At 34.6% G+C, this 15548-nt stretch overlaps 2 protein-coding genes across 2 annotated transcripts in view; one reads left to right on the forward strand and one right to left on the reverse strand.

The window, feature by feature from the left end:
- Positions 1–15548, reverse strand: part of LOC134845755 (serine/threonine-protein kinase 36-like) — a 332187-nt gene that overhangs the window by 169608 nt on the left and 147031 nt on the right. The gene's annotated exons all lie outside the window — the stretch shown is intronic.
- LOC134845985 (neuronal acetylcholine receptor subunit non-alpha-2-like) lies at positions 4172–11478 on the forward strand (the record flags this gene model as incomplete). The annotated part of the gene is given in 7 exon segments (XM_063863135.1): positions 4172–4262; positions 4550–4671; positions 5246–5412; positions 6103–6245; positions 7194–7370; positions 10180–10683; positions 10923–11478. Coding segments are annotated over 7 exon segments (1419 nt in total), but the record flags the coding sequence as incomplete, so codon positions are not given.

Here is a 15548-nt window from a genome sequence, read left to right on the forward strand (position 1 = left end):
TTTCAAATTTAAGCTAAGGACAACATAAGATTTGAATGATAAAAAAATTTTAAATCAAAAAAGGCTAGATAAAAAGTTGACGTTTTTCTGAAAAGAAAAAACCACCACGAGCACAAATATTCCGTTACTCTCGTTACGAAAGTCGGAACAAAAACTAATTACTTAGAAACAGTAATATTGGAAATCAATTCACAGGGGATTAGATTCAATTTTCTTACTAGCTTGTGTTTATCCAAATTTGAAAACCAGTCTCCATTTTACAGAGTTTTCCAGTGTAAACTATGCATATTTCATCCAAAGAGAGAAAAAATATTTGTGCTCGGGTGGGTTTTTTTATCATCAGACAATTTTTGACTTTTCAACTAGCCATTTGTGACCGAATTTTTTTCGTATCAATCAAAAAGTATTCTTAACCTGAGCTTGAATTCAAAAAAAAATGTTTAACCTGTGATTATTTTTGTAAAATTATGGGGATTTAAGAAATGCCATTTTGGTCAATTTGGGACAATTAACGCGCCAATTTTTTGCGCTATTAACTCGTAAGCGGAGATTTAATCCGTCCTAGAAATCGTTCCTAATTGGTTGACCGAAGCTTATTGGCCTTAAATGATTTGTTACTAGAAGCGAAATTTATCTCTTTCAGTTTTATAACTAAAGAAATCAAAGATGTTGCGTGGGGACAGTTTTCACAAAAATATCACAAATAAAAAAAATCCCTTTTATATCAGATTTTGATTTTCATGGTATTCCTGCTCCATAGACCTTAAGAGGCAGTCGGAATATTCAGGGCTGCGCCCTGATACGAGCAGCCTTGTTGTTGTTTAATCTGAGCGCGTTAGAACTTATTTCGTGAGTCTAGCGTGTCGTTAGTGACACGGTGTCAAAAACTGAAAAATAACTTTCATCACACGCGTTTCAAATTAAAGGCTTAAGTAATTCTTCAGTTTGAACAGTAATAATTAAGGCGGCAATATAATATTTTCACAGATCCGTTTTCGTAGTCAGCTTTAGGCAGATGCTGAAAAAATATTTGAAAAAAAACTTTTGCTCAAGCAATGGTATACAGAGGTGAGACCAAACCATATAATTGTCTAAACGTCAGAAAAAGGATTGTATCCATAATGCATTGAAAATTAAAATGAGTTCATATGCTTAAAAATGCATCTTCCTCACGCCTAATAAAATCCAAAATGATATAATTCACTAGTAGTAACGTAACCTTTACGACAAATAGCCCACTCTAGTCAATTTGGAACAGAGTAGGCTATTAAGCTTCTAGGACATATTAAATTTCCACCTATGAGGCAATAGCGCCAAAGATGTTGCGTGTTAATTATACGTAATTGGCATAATCTAAACCCATGTCACTTCACAAAACTACTCACGGAGAAATTATTTATAATTTTGAGCTCGAAGCTTACCTGGATAAAGAAAACATCCCGAGCACAAATCTTCAATCTTTTTTATTAAAAACTGGAATAAAAAAAACCCGATTTTCAGTATTTCTTGTTTTGAACTGATGGTTCCAGATTTGAGTTGCACTAATTCATAAGTGCTTTCAGATTGCCGCCACATAAAAGACATTTTAGTACTTTTTATAATACAAATTTTAACTTCCGTACTTGAGGTTAGTAGTAGAGGAATGAGCAGATGTGGGGGAGATGGGTGGTTGCAGACCTCCATGTATTAAGATAGGGAATAGAACATTCGGTCTGCAAGCTATGTATTAAGATTGGTTATAGGTTTCCTAATGTTTTAAGATGGTTGTGTTAAGGTGGTTGTATTAAGGTGGTATTAATGTATTAAGGTGGTTGCAGACCTCCATGTATTAAGATAGAGAATAGAACAATCGGTCTGCAAGCTATGTATTAAGATAGGTTATAGGTTTCCCAATGTATTACGATACCAAACTTCAAATGGTAAGTTTAAAAAAATTACCAAGTTTCAGAAAGTTTTCTCAGATCTTAATACATCAGGAAACCTGCAACCAATCTTAAAACATAGCTTGCAGACCGGATATTCTATTCCCTATCCTAATATATGGAGGTCTGCAACCACATCCCCCACCTCTGCTCACTCTTCTACTACTGAGGTTCTTTAATTCCATATTTCAACGACAAAGAAAACATAATAATTATTTCCTTAATACATTCTTTAATAAATTATCATCCGAAATTACATTTCAAAGCTATTCTTAAACCTTTTTTGTAAACCTTGCGCGGCTTGTTTTACAAAACGATTACCTAAAACCAAAAAAAAACAGAAAAGTTTTAATCATTCATTCTTTTTCGGCTAGTATGAATCACATTTTATCATTCTCCTTTGCTGATATAGCGCTGATGCAAAATAATTGAACAAGACTGACTAATATCAATTGAAATTCACTCTTTTTAGTTTCCCATTTTAAATTGATACATTGAGAAAAATCGATTTGCGGCGGAAAATAGGCCGCTATTGTTGTAGTAACTCTTCAAAAAGAGTTTGAAAAAAATGTTAAGAGAATCGTTTTTAATTTCAGGCATTTTTAAAACTAAAATTGTTGAACCTTCAACTATTTTTATAATCTAATATTTCAGTTTCAACTATTTTTCTGTTCTGAATATTGCCCCCTAACAAGGGTGGGAAGGAATAAGGCGCATGATGTTTTTTGGCTTACATGAGGGCAAATTACAGAAGCTCAAAAAAGCTCACAAGGGGCAAATTGTAGTATTATTTTAATCGAAATCCAAAAATTGTTATAAAAAGATATTTTAGTACATTTTAGAATAACTGGTCTGGATATCATCGGTTTTCTAAATCAGAAAAAAATTGAGAGAAGTCTTCCCCAACTAATTGTATATAATCTTAATGTTAAGCCATTATTGCATCTTTTTTGTAGTTTTGCTTTATTGACTTTAACATAAAAAGAACTGAAAAAAAAGAGTTGATTTTTTTCGATATTTCGATGTTTTCATTTTTTGTTTGAAAAGTTTTTTCTTTAATCCGGTGTACAGCAACTTACCTTACTCGAGTGGTTGTTTACAGCATTTCATTGTTGTTGTTGTTTTTAAAAACTGTTCTACCTCTGTTGTTTATATTGTTCTATTTTTGGGCTCTGGTAAATTGGGGTATCAGTTTTGGGCAAAAAATAAACCTTGAAAACTATGAGCAACTTTTTTCATTATTGTTCCGACTTTCGATACGAAAGTAACGGAATATTTGTGCTCGGGGTGGGTTTTTTTTTTCTTCAGACAAATTTCGACTTTTTAACTAGCCATTTTTGACGGAAATTTTTTATATCATTCGAAAGCTAATGTTGTCCTGAGCTCAAATTTGAAAAGATATTTCACCTGTGATCATTTTTCGTAAAGTTATGAGTTTTTCGTAAAGTTTTTCGTAAAGTTTTTCGTAAAGTTATTTAAAGATTGCCATTTTGGCCATTTTGACCAATTTGGGACAATTAACGCGCGATATAGTTCGCGCTATTAAAGCGTAAGCGGAGAATTAATCCGTCTTAGAAATTGTTCCAAATTGGTTGTAAGAAGCTTATTTGCCATAATTGATTTGTTACAAGGAGCGAAATCTATTGTTTTGTACTTTATATGGCGTGTGGGGGGATGATTTTCAAAGAAAAATTTTCAAATTTTAGAAAAAAAATTTTTTTCATTTTATTTTATTTCATTTAATTTTTTTATGTTGTTTATGTTATTACTGCTCCATAAACGTTGAAAGGCAGTCGGAACTTTCAGGGCTTCGCCCTGATACGAGCAGTCTTGTTTTTTTTTGTATACAGCTAGTTTTAGTTTGAGGAATTTATGTTTATTGTTTCCAATGTGTCCCTTTTGTCTAGATACTTTAACTCAAACTTGAACACTTTTCAAAACTACTATCAATAATCTGGAGGTGTTGTGTCAACTCTGGAGGTATTTTTCTCAGATTTATCCTTGGTTTAGCTCCAAAAACTGGAAAACTACGCTAAAAGTACTTCAAACGGTTCGAACAAGAATACCGATTCGCCCGATATTATTCGGACCAACAACTTAACACTATTTTTTTGTTGGTTGAAACAATACTCTCGAAAACTTCCCTCAAAAGTTGTTATATGTTCTCTCCAATAAAATGTGAATTATTTGTTGGAATATACAATAAATGTGGTTGAAAAAGTAGTGTTTAGTAGTTAGTGTTTGAACAGGTGTGGGTCCCCGACATGGTAGTGGTGAACAGTCTGTCCAGCTTCGAGTTCATGGGGTCATCCAACTTACCACTCATTGTAGGGTACACAGGTAAATAGATAAACGTCAACAACCAACAGAAAAGACATAGTAAGAAAAAAATAATTGTTCAATTAATGCATAAATAGCTGTTCGGGAAAATTCTTGATTATCACAGCACATGGTGGTCCGAGCGAGCTTAAACATATTTGACCTAATTCCTTGCCGTAGGTGGGAATCCTTGCAAGTTCTGGTGTTTATCTCTGATTTATTTTACTTGTGCTTACAGCTTTCTGTTTAGAAAAGCGAGTGGCCTACAGTTGTTTACCGTCTGTTTATTTATGCCTGTCTTTTATTAGGCTTCACCTACTACTCTGTGCCTGTGATCATGAAGACCAAGTGCCAGGCCACTGTAACCTACTTCCCTTTCGACGAGCAGCTGTGTGAGATCCGCTTCCTCTCATGGACCTACCATTCAAGGGTACACAAAATAAGCACACATATGGCACCAAAATAATGCACATGTATATTAGCGAATAAACAAAGTTTTTATTAGAATGGGAATTAAAGGTTGCATTTTAACGACCAACATGGGTTGTCATTTAAGAATGCTTGTACAAAAATGTGGAAGTGGTACGTAAAAGATTATACGCCATTCTTTCAAGATTTTTTCTAACTGTTTGACAGGATCTGAAAAATTTCAGGTTACTTTGCAAAATTTCACCAAGATTCAGTGTTTATCTTTCGATGATCTGTGAAAATATGGGACAATCGTGAGACGAGTAAAGTACGCGAATCTATATTTTAAAGAAGTACTCTAAAATATTCACAAAGCTACAAATGGGCTTCACTTTATAAGATTGGTCTTAAGCCATAGCCAAATCCATCTCAAAAACGTTCCAAAACGCATTTCGGATAAATTAATAAAGCTACAAAACTTCAGAATTTGTTTTTACAAAAAAAAAACATATTTTCTCTTGAAAAGTACCGGAGATGAGTAAAACTTACGCAACGTGAAAACAACACGTGAAATGGTAGTTGTTATATTTGCACAGATGGTAAATGTGACTCTGGCTAGCTACACGAATGGCCTGGAGGGCCACATAGGGAACATAGAGTGGAAGATCACAAACATCAGCTCCTCCATTGTGAATGAACACGACGTGTCCAACCACCCCCTCTATGAGGGAGAGACCATCAGATACCCATACATCCGATATAGGTGTGTGTGCTCTAAAGTGAATCAAATTGAAATCCAGGTCACTAAAAGCATATCAACTTCAGGTTGGTGCTTAGAAAAATTGGCCAGCTTTAAATTAAAGCTCGTGTTTCATGAGTCACGTTCGCTTTGATAGCGAGATAGTTTAAAGAGAGTGTTGATAGAATTTTGATTTTCCAATAGTGTTAGGAACTTATATTTACGGGATGTTTTTCTTCAGACCGGAATAAAAAAAATTATATAATTTTTTATTGCATTGAAAAGTGTTAGATCATATTTATTACCATATTTATTATTAAGCTCATCATGGTAATCATACTGAGCATGATTAGTATGATGAGCTTAAAATCAGTACGTTTTTTATATCAGATAAATTTGGTCAAGAACAGCCAGACTCCACTTATTGTTGTGTTGTGTTTTCCAGTTAGTCTTCTCACTAAAGTCATCAAAATTTTATTAGTAACTTTTGAGTGAAATGAATCATACTCTTTCATGTTTAAGACCAGTAGCCAAAGCATATTTTGTAAGCTTTGATTTTAAGTCAAACAATTACTTGAATCAACTTAAATGGCGGTCGGAACAGTCAGAAAGAATATTCGTTGCAAGAGCAGTCATGTTTTCTGCTTGAATTAATCGCACTTTCTAAATCTGTCATTTTGGACCTTATGTAACCATTTTATGCCTGCTGTGTAGGATCCACCTGAGTCGTAAGCCGGATTTCTACGTCAACAGTCTCATCACGCCCTCCCTCCTCCTGAGCTGGCTGGGATCCATCATATTCCTACTCCCGTCAGACTGTGGGGAAAAACTGGGCTTCTCAGTTACCCTCTTCTTAGGTACGTAGTAGGGGTCACATTGTGACGTCAAAAGGAGTGGAAGAACCGTAAGATATATAAAAACATCAAAAGAATCCTTTTTTACAACAACTATACAACAAATAATCACATCGTGTTTTCTATCCCCAGCTATGGCAAAGATGGTGTGTGAGGATGAGCTCTCAATTGACCTCTAGCTTCAGGTCTACCACAGTCTGACCGACTTCGGCTGCAATAGTGGTACCACGTGAAGTTTTAGAATCAAAAAGGGCCATGAGTCGCAAGAAATAGCTTCGCTTAACAAAATAAACATGAGTGTGGAATGTGGGGTAATAATACATACAGACTATGCTTTTCATAGATATTCTGCGAGTTGCACAGAAACATCCATTATTGTTTCGACTTTCGATACGAAAGTAACGGAATATTTGTGCTCGGGGTGGGTTTTTTTTTCTTCAGACAAATTTCGACTTTTTAACTAGCCATTATTGACGGAATTTTTTTTACATCATTCGAAAGGTATTGTTGTCCTGAGCTCAAACTTGAAAAGATATTTCACCTGTGATCTTTTTTCGTAAAGTTATGAGGGTTTAAAGATTGCCATTTTGACCAATTTGGGACAATTAAAGCGCGATATAATTCGCGCTATTAACGCGTAAGCGGAGATTTAATCCGTCGTAGAAATCGTTCCAAATTGGTTAAAAGAAGCTTATATGCCACAATTGATTTGTTAATAGGCGCAAAATCTATCACTTTGTACTTGATATGACGTGTGGGGGGATGTTTTTACATAAAATCTCAAATTTTTTCAAATTTTTTTTAAAAGTTTTTTTTATTACATTGAAAGTTCCGACTGCTCCATAGACATTGAAAGGCAGTCGGAACTTTCAGGGCTTGGCCCTGATACGAGCAGTGTAGTTTGATTTTAAAATGTGAACTGATCTAGCTTTCAGTTATGATATTTTGTAGCTTTATACGTGAACCAAGTGGTGGTGTCTGACTTCCTGCCGCCCTCGGCCGACTCTTTTCCTCTGCTGGCCAGATTCTACACCACCATCACCCTCATCATGGGACTGAGCATCATACTCACTGTCGTCTCACTCACTGTACACTTCAGAGTCGAGCCCAAACTAGTCCCACTCAAAGGTCAGGCAAAAAGCAGCCAAATTTAACAGGTCAAAATAGAGCAGTAAACAAATTTGAATTTTTTGGGCTCAATTTAAATTTTGCTAAATTCATGCAAGTCTGGCATTATTTTGCAAGAGTTTGGCAAAATTTGCATTCCAAGCGCACTGGCGAAGCAACTACAAATGGAAGACCAAATTTCATTAAAATGTAATGCTCGCGGTTGCTTTACCAAGGAGTACTGCATTAAATTATAATAAAAAACCATAGAAAAAAAATTATATTATCCATTGATTGCTAATTAAATAAATGCACTGCAGTACTCAATTCACAAAGGATGACTGGAGTTGAATTTAAAAAACATACACCAAGTCTTAAAAAAGACATTCCATAATATTTGATTCGAATGTTTTGAAGATAAAACCTATTTAAACAAGAATTGCTCTGCAAGTAGAAATGAAAAATACCACTTCGTTGATTAGAAAAAGAAAACGAATCATTTCCCCCATTTACTTGAAATTTGTACAACTTTTGTGCGTCTTGTGATGAAAGGCAATAAAACGAGGATCTTATACACTAAACGCCCAAAATCAGTATTGCAAGATCCTGAGCGGCCGACAAACCAATCAAATTCATATAACATGGTCCGGCATTTCATTTAAAAGTTCAAGAAGACGATTTTATGAGCCAAAATGACGAAAATTTTAAATCTTTTGTTCAGTTAAAGCCATTTAAATAAAATTTTTGTACTCGGTCAAATTTCACAAGTTACCTGAACGTAACTTGATTTTTCTCCATTTTTCTTCACAGTTCCATATTTTTGCCCATAAGTTCGACTAATATTTTTTTTCGACAAGAACTGTTGATTGAAATATTTGACCGCACTGCGAGAAATTGATTGGTTTAAATAAGCCAATCAGATTCGACAGTAAAAATACAGTTCATTATACAAGAATAATGAGTTTGGGCCGTCCTTGGTATCAAAAAATAAAAAAAATTATAAAACCCGTCATAAATAATGTTTGATTTTTTTGTTCATACCCGCACCGGATTTCCATGGATAAAAATCGATTATATTGAATTTTTGTGGTCTGTTTCAATAAATTTTGATAATAATCGATTATAATAAATTAAAAATGGATTATAATGAAACTATTTTTCTAATCAATAAAATCCGAATATAATCGATTATAATCGATTATTTTTGAAAGAAAAGGAAACTTGTTTTCGAGGCAAAGTAATCCATTATAATCAATTATAATCGATTGTAATGGATTTTTTCGAGAGGTTAGTCATGAAGTATACAACTTTTTTTTCAAAATTATCGCATTTCCTGTTTAGTGCAGTTGCTACGTATTAGGTTCTTAAGCTTCATAAAATGTTGCATTTCACTTTTCAAACTTTATAATTTAGTCTTATATACCCCGTTTACCCCTTCCTCCGTTTTCCTCCCTTTTTACACTCCCCCCGCCCACCGTTTACCCCACCCCCATCCACCTCCCTGCCAGTTTAGCACAACCACCATTCGCATTCGCCCCCTTTATGGGGGTTTATTTGTTGGTAGACTTCAAAGGAGGAGCCCCCCTCCGGTTTACCCCCCCCCCCGTTTTCCCAGTTTACCCCCTCCCCCCACCCAGATTGGAGCAAAGTGGGGGGGGGGGGTTAATTCGAGTAGGTTTAGATTGCGAGTAGGCCGCGAGTAACGCAGAAATGTTGCAACTTTTGCAAATAATTTTGCAAAAAGGTATAGATTATAATCCGTTATAATCAATTATGAGGGATATTAAATGGATTGTGTTTTTACGAAAATAATCGATTATAATGACAATATAATCGAATACGTGGTCTAAATTTGCCACAATAATGGATTATAATGACAACATTTTAGACAACATTTTTCCATTATAATCGATTATTATCCATGGAACTCCGGTGCGGGTATGTCAAATATGATTTTTTTTCATGACGTAAACTTTCGTTTTAGTGTCTAATGCTCTAAATGGCTCCAAATTAAAATTGATTTAAATTCGAGAAACGCGGTCAGGCATTTTAATTGATATTTCCAGCAGACAAAAACATTTGACCAAGTTAACAAAAACAAATAACCGAGGCAAAATCAAATCAATTCACTGGTGAAACGTTGCCCCGGCAAGAAAATTTTAGTGAAATAGTTTCAACGAAACAAAAAATCTGTATTTTTGGTCATTTCGGCCAATAATTTTATCATCTTGAATTTTTAAATTAAAAGCCGGATCAATTTGTTTGAATTTGATTGGTTTGTTAGCCGAACTGATTCAACCACATTAATTTCAATTCAAGATGTTAAAATATTGTTTTTGGGACGTTTCATACATTAAACCTGGACTCGCTAAATGAAGCTTCATGAATTGGTTTTAACGGCTTAATTAAAAGCTTTAATGTTCATTTAACACCTACAATAGTCAAAATTATAACTACAAATGCACTGAACAAAATTTATCTCGACTTAGAAAAAATTATTTGAATGTTTTTTATATTGTTCGAATCAGGACTGAAAGATGATAAATCACTCGGCTCATTCGGGTAATGATTTGTGGTAACTGATACTGGTGAAAAAAAAACTTGAAAAAATTAAAACATCAGAAAACAAATTTTCTCCCACTTTCAGTGGTCGTTTCAATAATAATTTTTTCTCAGGTTTTATTTCAAATAATTTCTAATGATTTTGAAGGGAAAACAAGGAGCCTAGCATTCAATTCTAAGAAATAAAATTCGCTAAAATGCGTTCGATAATCAATCATTGACTTACAAAATATTTTGGGCCTTATATATAACTTTATCTATATTCTAGGTTCTTTATTGGCCGGAATATTGAAACATCTGGAAAACCTTGGTTCCTGTTCCCTTCTTGCAACCGTGAACTCATTCTTTAAACTATTTCAAAGATCAAAAAACAACAGTCCGAAAGCAAGTGAAAAAACAAACAGCTCCGGAATTGCAAACTCATCGTCCAAATTTGGTCTCATAAGGGACACTTCTTTAATACATAGCAATAATCATTCGAGAGTCTCGTCAGTGCATAATGGTTATACCTGTACTAACCGGCCAGTTGACTTCGTTTATAACTCGGCATGTGCCGATCCGATTCCGAATACAGCCAGTCAAATTTTGGATCCCGAAAGCGGGGATGAGTTGCTGAATGCTTCTTACGGGAGGCGGGGAGATGCTATAGGGCACCCGGAAGTAGACAGACAGAGAAGGGTTGCGCACCCAGAGGAGAGTCAGTTTGAGCTTCCGCAGGATATTGCGAATACTCTGGAGCAGATCAAATCGAGCTTGAGCATCATGGCCAAATGTTAGTTGGAAATATGTTTTTTTTGCAGTGCGGAAATTGAGTTCAAACTGGTGAATATATGCGTTGATGCAAAAAGGGAAATCAATCATACTTAGCCCTGCATTTTTAACAATATCATTGAAAGATTTAAAGAAATTTAAGTTACTGTTTTTGAAATCTTGAGCATTCTTTGCTTCATCTACGCCAGAGACGTGGGTTTCGTAGCGGATTAAAAAATAAAATATGTTTTAAATTTTTAGACTGGAGCACAAGATCTGAAGAGGGTGCAGGGGGGTGTAAAAGTGGGAGTTCGAGAGGGGGAGGCAGAAGGAGGTTCGCATCTGCTTCGGGTGACGTGGACAAACGGAGGTGGGTGCTGGTAGCAGCTGGGATGGACACAGTCTTCTTTTTCATCTACATTCTCATCCTGACCGCTGTCACTTTATTCTTCGCCTGGAAATCTATCATGAAGTAAACGCAAACAATTAGCGAACAAAAGAAAACAAGACAAGTTGTGACAGACGGGCAAATTTTTGAGCAAAAAAGACAGAAATTTGAAACAAAAATGACGCGTTGCTTTTGCGCTTTTCAACATGTATATTGAACATTTTTGCAATAAATATTTTTATGGAATGATGAAATAGTAGAGATAGTTAAGATTAATTAAACGGAGATGGGATTTATACTTTTGCTATTGTTCTAAATATTTTAAGCTCATTTACATGATTTTGATCCTTTTTTGCAAGCAACCAAATAACTGGAATGAACGGAAAGTCAATAAACCGTGTGGTAAATAGCACATAGTCTTTCGACCAGTGTTATCTAAACAAGCAAAGATACAAGAAATAAAAATTTCAAAAAATTTCAAAAAGTGACTACTGCAAGGAAGTGAGAATTTCAATCTGCGAATGAAAAATTAGACCGAATCACAAGTGAAAAAGCTTTAAAATAACCCCAGATAGTTGCAAAACGACGCAAAAAAATTAGTTTTTTGAAATTTATAATTCGTGAAACATTCATTGTCTTAAAAACTAAGTTTTTCAACATTTTTTTCGGAATATTTCATAGCAATTCGACTTACGACTGAAAGGATCTCAATATAGTGTATCATCTAACGCGCGCAAAAAAAAACAACCACGACGTTCCTGCACATCTTCAGTTGTCTGTAAAACTCGGGTCAAGTTTCATATAATTTTTATTGTTCCGATGATTTGAAAAATGGGGAGAAACTTTGTTTTCGGATGTGCTTTAGTTTATTTTTTCTTTTTGTTTTCCGCGAAAAATCAGATACCTCAAAGATTCATCGGACTGGGTTCAGTAATATATCAAACTACAGCCCTTTCAATCGTGATTCGAACCATTTTGAAAATTTCCGAAAAACATTCCAGTGTCGAGAGAAACCATTTTGAAACTATTGGTTTTTCGACTTATTTCGAGCGAATTAAGATAGCGACCAGGCTTACTTCAGCTGATTTATGTCTAATCTAAGTTCCAACATTTCAGTTTAATGAAGTAAAGATAGTTTTTGGAGTTTTTTGCTCATTTTAGGAAACAAAAAAATCAGAAAAGCTGAAAAATTTCATGCAAAAAAATTTGAATTGAAGAAAAAAACAATGTCGAATTTTTTAAAATTTTTAATTTGACTGTTTTGCTTTTCTGGTCATTTTGGCCTAATGTTTATTGTTCTATGACTGTTAATAAAGCCTAAATTATAGTATTACATGAGATTCTTTTATCACACTATGCAGAAAAAACTACACTGATTTTTAAAAATATATGTAGATAATTTTTGCAGTTATTTAAAGAATATATTATGTGCGTTTTGTTTCTATTTTTGTTCCGACTTTCGATACGAAAGTAACGGAATATTTGTGCTCGGGGTGGGTTTTTTTTTCTTCAGACAAATTTCGACTTTTTAACTAGCCATTTTTGACGGAATTTTTTTATATCATTCGAAAGCCATTGTTGTCCTGAGCTTAAATTTGAAAAGATATTTCACCTGTGATCATTTCTCGTAAAATTATGAGGGTTTAAAGATTACATATTTGGCCATTTTGACCAATTTGGGACAATAAACGCGCGATATAATTCGCGCTTTTATTGCGTAAGCGGAGATTTAATCCGTCTTATAAATCGTTCCAAATTGGTTGAAAGAAGCCTATTTGCCATAATTGATTTGTTACAAGGAGCGAAATCTATCCTTTTGTACTTTATATGGCGTGTGGGGGGGATGATTTTCATAAAAAAAATTCACATTTTAGAAAAAAAATTCTTTTATTTTATTTCATTGAATTTTTTAATGTTAGTACTGCTTCATAAACCTTAAAAGGCAGTCGGAACATTCAGGGCTTCACCCTGATACGACCTGTATTGTTTTGTTTTACACTTCACTATATTGATGCAAAGATTTTCGCACAGTAATTGAAGTTTTCTTTCTTCTTGTTGTTCCGACTTTCGATACAAAAGTAACGGAATATTTGTGCTCGGGGTGGGTTTTTTTTTTCTTCAGACAAATTTCGACTTTTTAACTAGCCATTTTTGACGGAATTTTTTATATCATTCAAAAGGTATTGTTGTCCTGAGCTTAAATTTGAAAAGATATTTCACCTGTGATCATTTTTGTAAAGTTATGAAGGTTTAAAGATTGCCATTTTGGCCATTTTGACCAAATTGGGACAATTAACGCGCGATATAATTCGCGCTATTAACGCGTAAGCGGAAATTTAATCCGTCTTATAAATCGTTCCAAATTGTTTGAACGAAGCCTATTTGGCATAATTGGTTTGTTACAAGGAACGAAATCTATCTTGTTGTATTTTATATGGCGTTTGTATTCATAAAAAATTTCAAAAAAAATGATTTTCGCTTTATTTTATTTCATTTAATTTTTTAAATGTTTTTACTGCTGCTCCATAAACCTTAAAAGGCAGTCGGAACATTCAGGGCTTCGCCCTGATACGAGCAGTCTTGTTCTTTTGGTTTACTTAATTAATATTAATTTAACAATACGATGCATACTGACACCAACGTCTGAGTTAGACAAACTTCAAGACAAATTGGCATCACTTGGTAAATAGGCTGAATTCATGTCACCAAAAAAAAACTAAACTTAAATTTAAAAAAAAGACTGCTCGTATCAAGACGAAGCCTTGAATGTTCCGACTGCCTTTTATGGTTTATGGAGCAGCAGTGATAACATTAAAAAAATTAATGAAATAAAAAAAAATGAAATTTTTTTTCCAAAATTTGCAATTTTTTATGAAAATCATCCCCCCACACGCCATGCAAAGTACAAAAGGATAGATTTCGCTCCTTGTAACAAACCAATTATGGCACATAAGCTTCTGTTAACCAATTTGGAACGATTTCTAAGACGGAATAACTCTCCGCTTACGCGTTAATAGCGCGAAATATATCGCGCGTTAATTGTCCCAAATTGGCCAAAATGGCAATCTTTAAACCCCCGTAACTTTACGAAAAATGATCACAGGTGAAATTTGTTTTCAAATTTGAGCTCAGGACAACAATACCTTTCGAATGATGTAAAAAAATTCCGTCAATAATGGCTAGTTAAAAAGTCGAAATTTGTCTGAAAAAAAAACCCACCCCGAGCACAAATATTCCGTTACTTTCGTATCGAAAGTCGGAACAATAATTTGATAAAAGTTTAGTCTAATTGGAAGTTTTCAAAATTGTCTCTGAAACCATTGGCTCAAAAACCGAAGAGCCTATTTCTCTGGCTTTTGTGCCTCACCATGTCGGAGCAGTTACGTAATTTGCCTAAACATGGAACTAAAGAATCGCTACAGCTTAAAAATGTCGACGAAAACACTACTCCCCGCCACTCTAGATAAAAATCGAACGTCTCCTTTTTGAGGACTCATAATACATAAAACTTGCGTAAGCCCTTAAGCAGGGTCGGAACTCTATAGTGTTTTTTTTTGCTCGATAATGTTTGTTTGATCAGTTTCAGATTGATCAACCTAAAACTCAACTTCTCTGCATTTATCATTGAAACAGAGAATATCAGGCCTAATTCATTTTTAAAAAATTCTTCCTTCAGGTTTAAGACTCCCCATATTATGGCCAATGGTCACGTTTCGCTCCGGTTTAGAATGAAAATTTTAGACACTACATAAGAGCAGGGGCGGAGTTAAGGGGGGGGGGGGTGGGGGTGCGGACGCCTCCCCCCCTCAGGGATTCGACCCCATGCCAACCCAAAAGGTCCCCCCTTTGGTATTTTTTGAGAAATCATTTTTTGGCCGACCGACCCTAAAATTTTTCCAAAGGCGCCTTTGGCGCCAATATATACCAACTTTGAGGGGGAGCGCGCGCCAAAACAACGCTACTTTTTTTGTCAAAATTTTCCAAAAAATGCACAAAAACGGCTTTTTTGACCTGTTTTTTCAAAAATTTGTCTGCGGCGCAGAAAATTTGGGCAAAACAGGAAAACAGGGTCTTTTTACTACTTTGGGAGAGCTCGGAAATTCAATTTGGTCGACCTAAAAAAAAGTCGTCAAAATCCTAGATCCGCCCCTGCATAAGAGTCATGTTAATTTTTTTTTAAAAAACTGTATCATTTATCAATCAAAGAAGTTTAACAAATTAAAATCACTTTGGAAAATAAGAAATTTTCGGGAAGTATGATGTTGACTGCAAAATTCAACAAAAAATAAACAAACAATCTTTATTTTTTAAACTCGATGTTTATCTCATTTGTTACATGAAGTGTAATAATGAAGTAACTGGCCAAAAAAATGCATTTGTTTTAAAAACAATTAAACAGTGTGCCACCATCCCGAATAAATCTGCATAGAAGACGAATCACTATATTGAACCATAAACTTTGAAAGAACTACTTGAATTGTGGCCGATCTGCACTGAGC

Source organism: Symsagittifera roscoffensis, chromosome 5 (genome assembly GCF_963678635.1).
Source record: "Symsagittifera roscoffensis chromosome 5, txSymRosc1.1, whole genome shotgun sequence".
In the NCBI taxonomy this organism is placed as follows: domain Eukaryota; kingdom Metazoa; phylum Xenacoelomorpha; order Acoela; family Convolutidae; genus Symsagittifera; species Symsagittifera roscoffensis.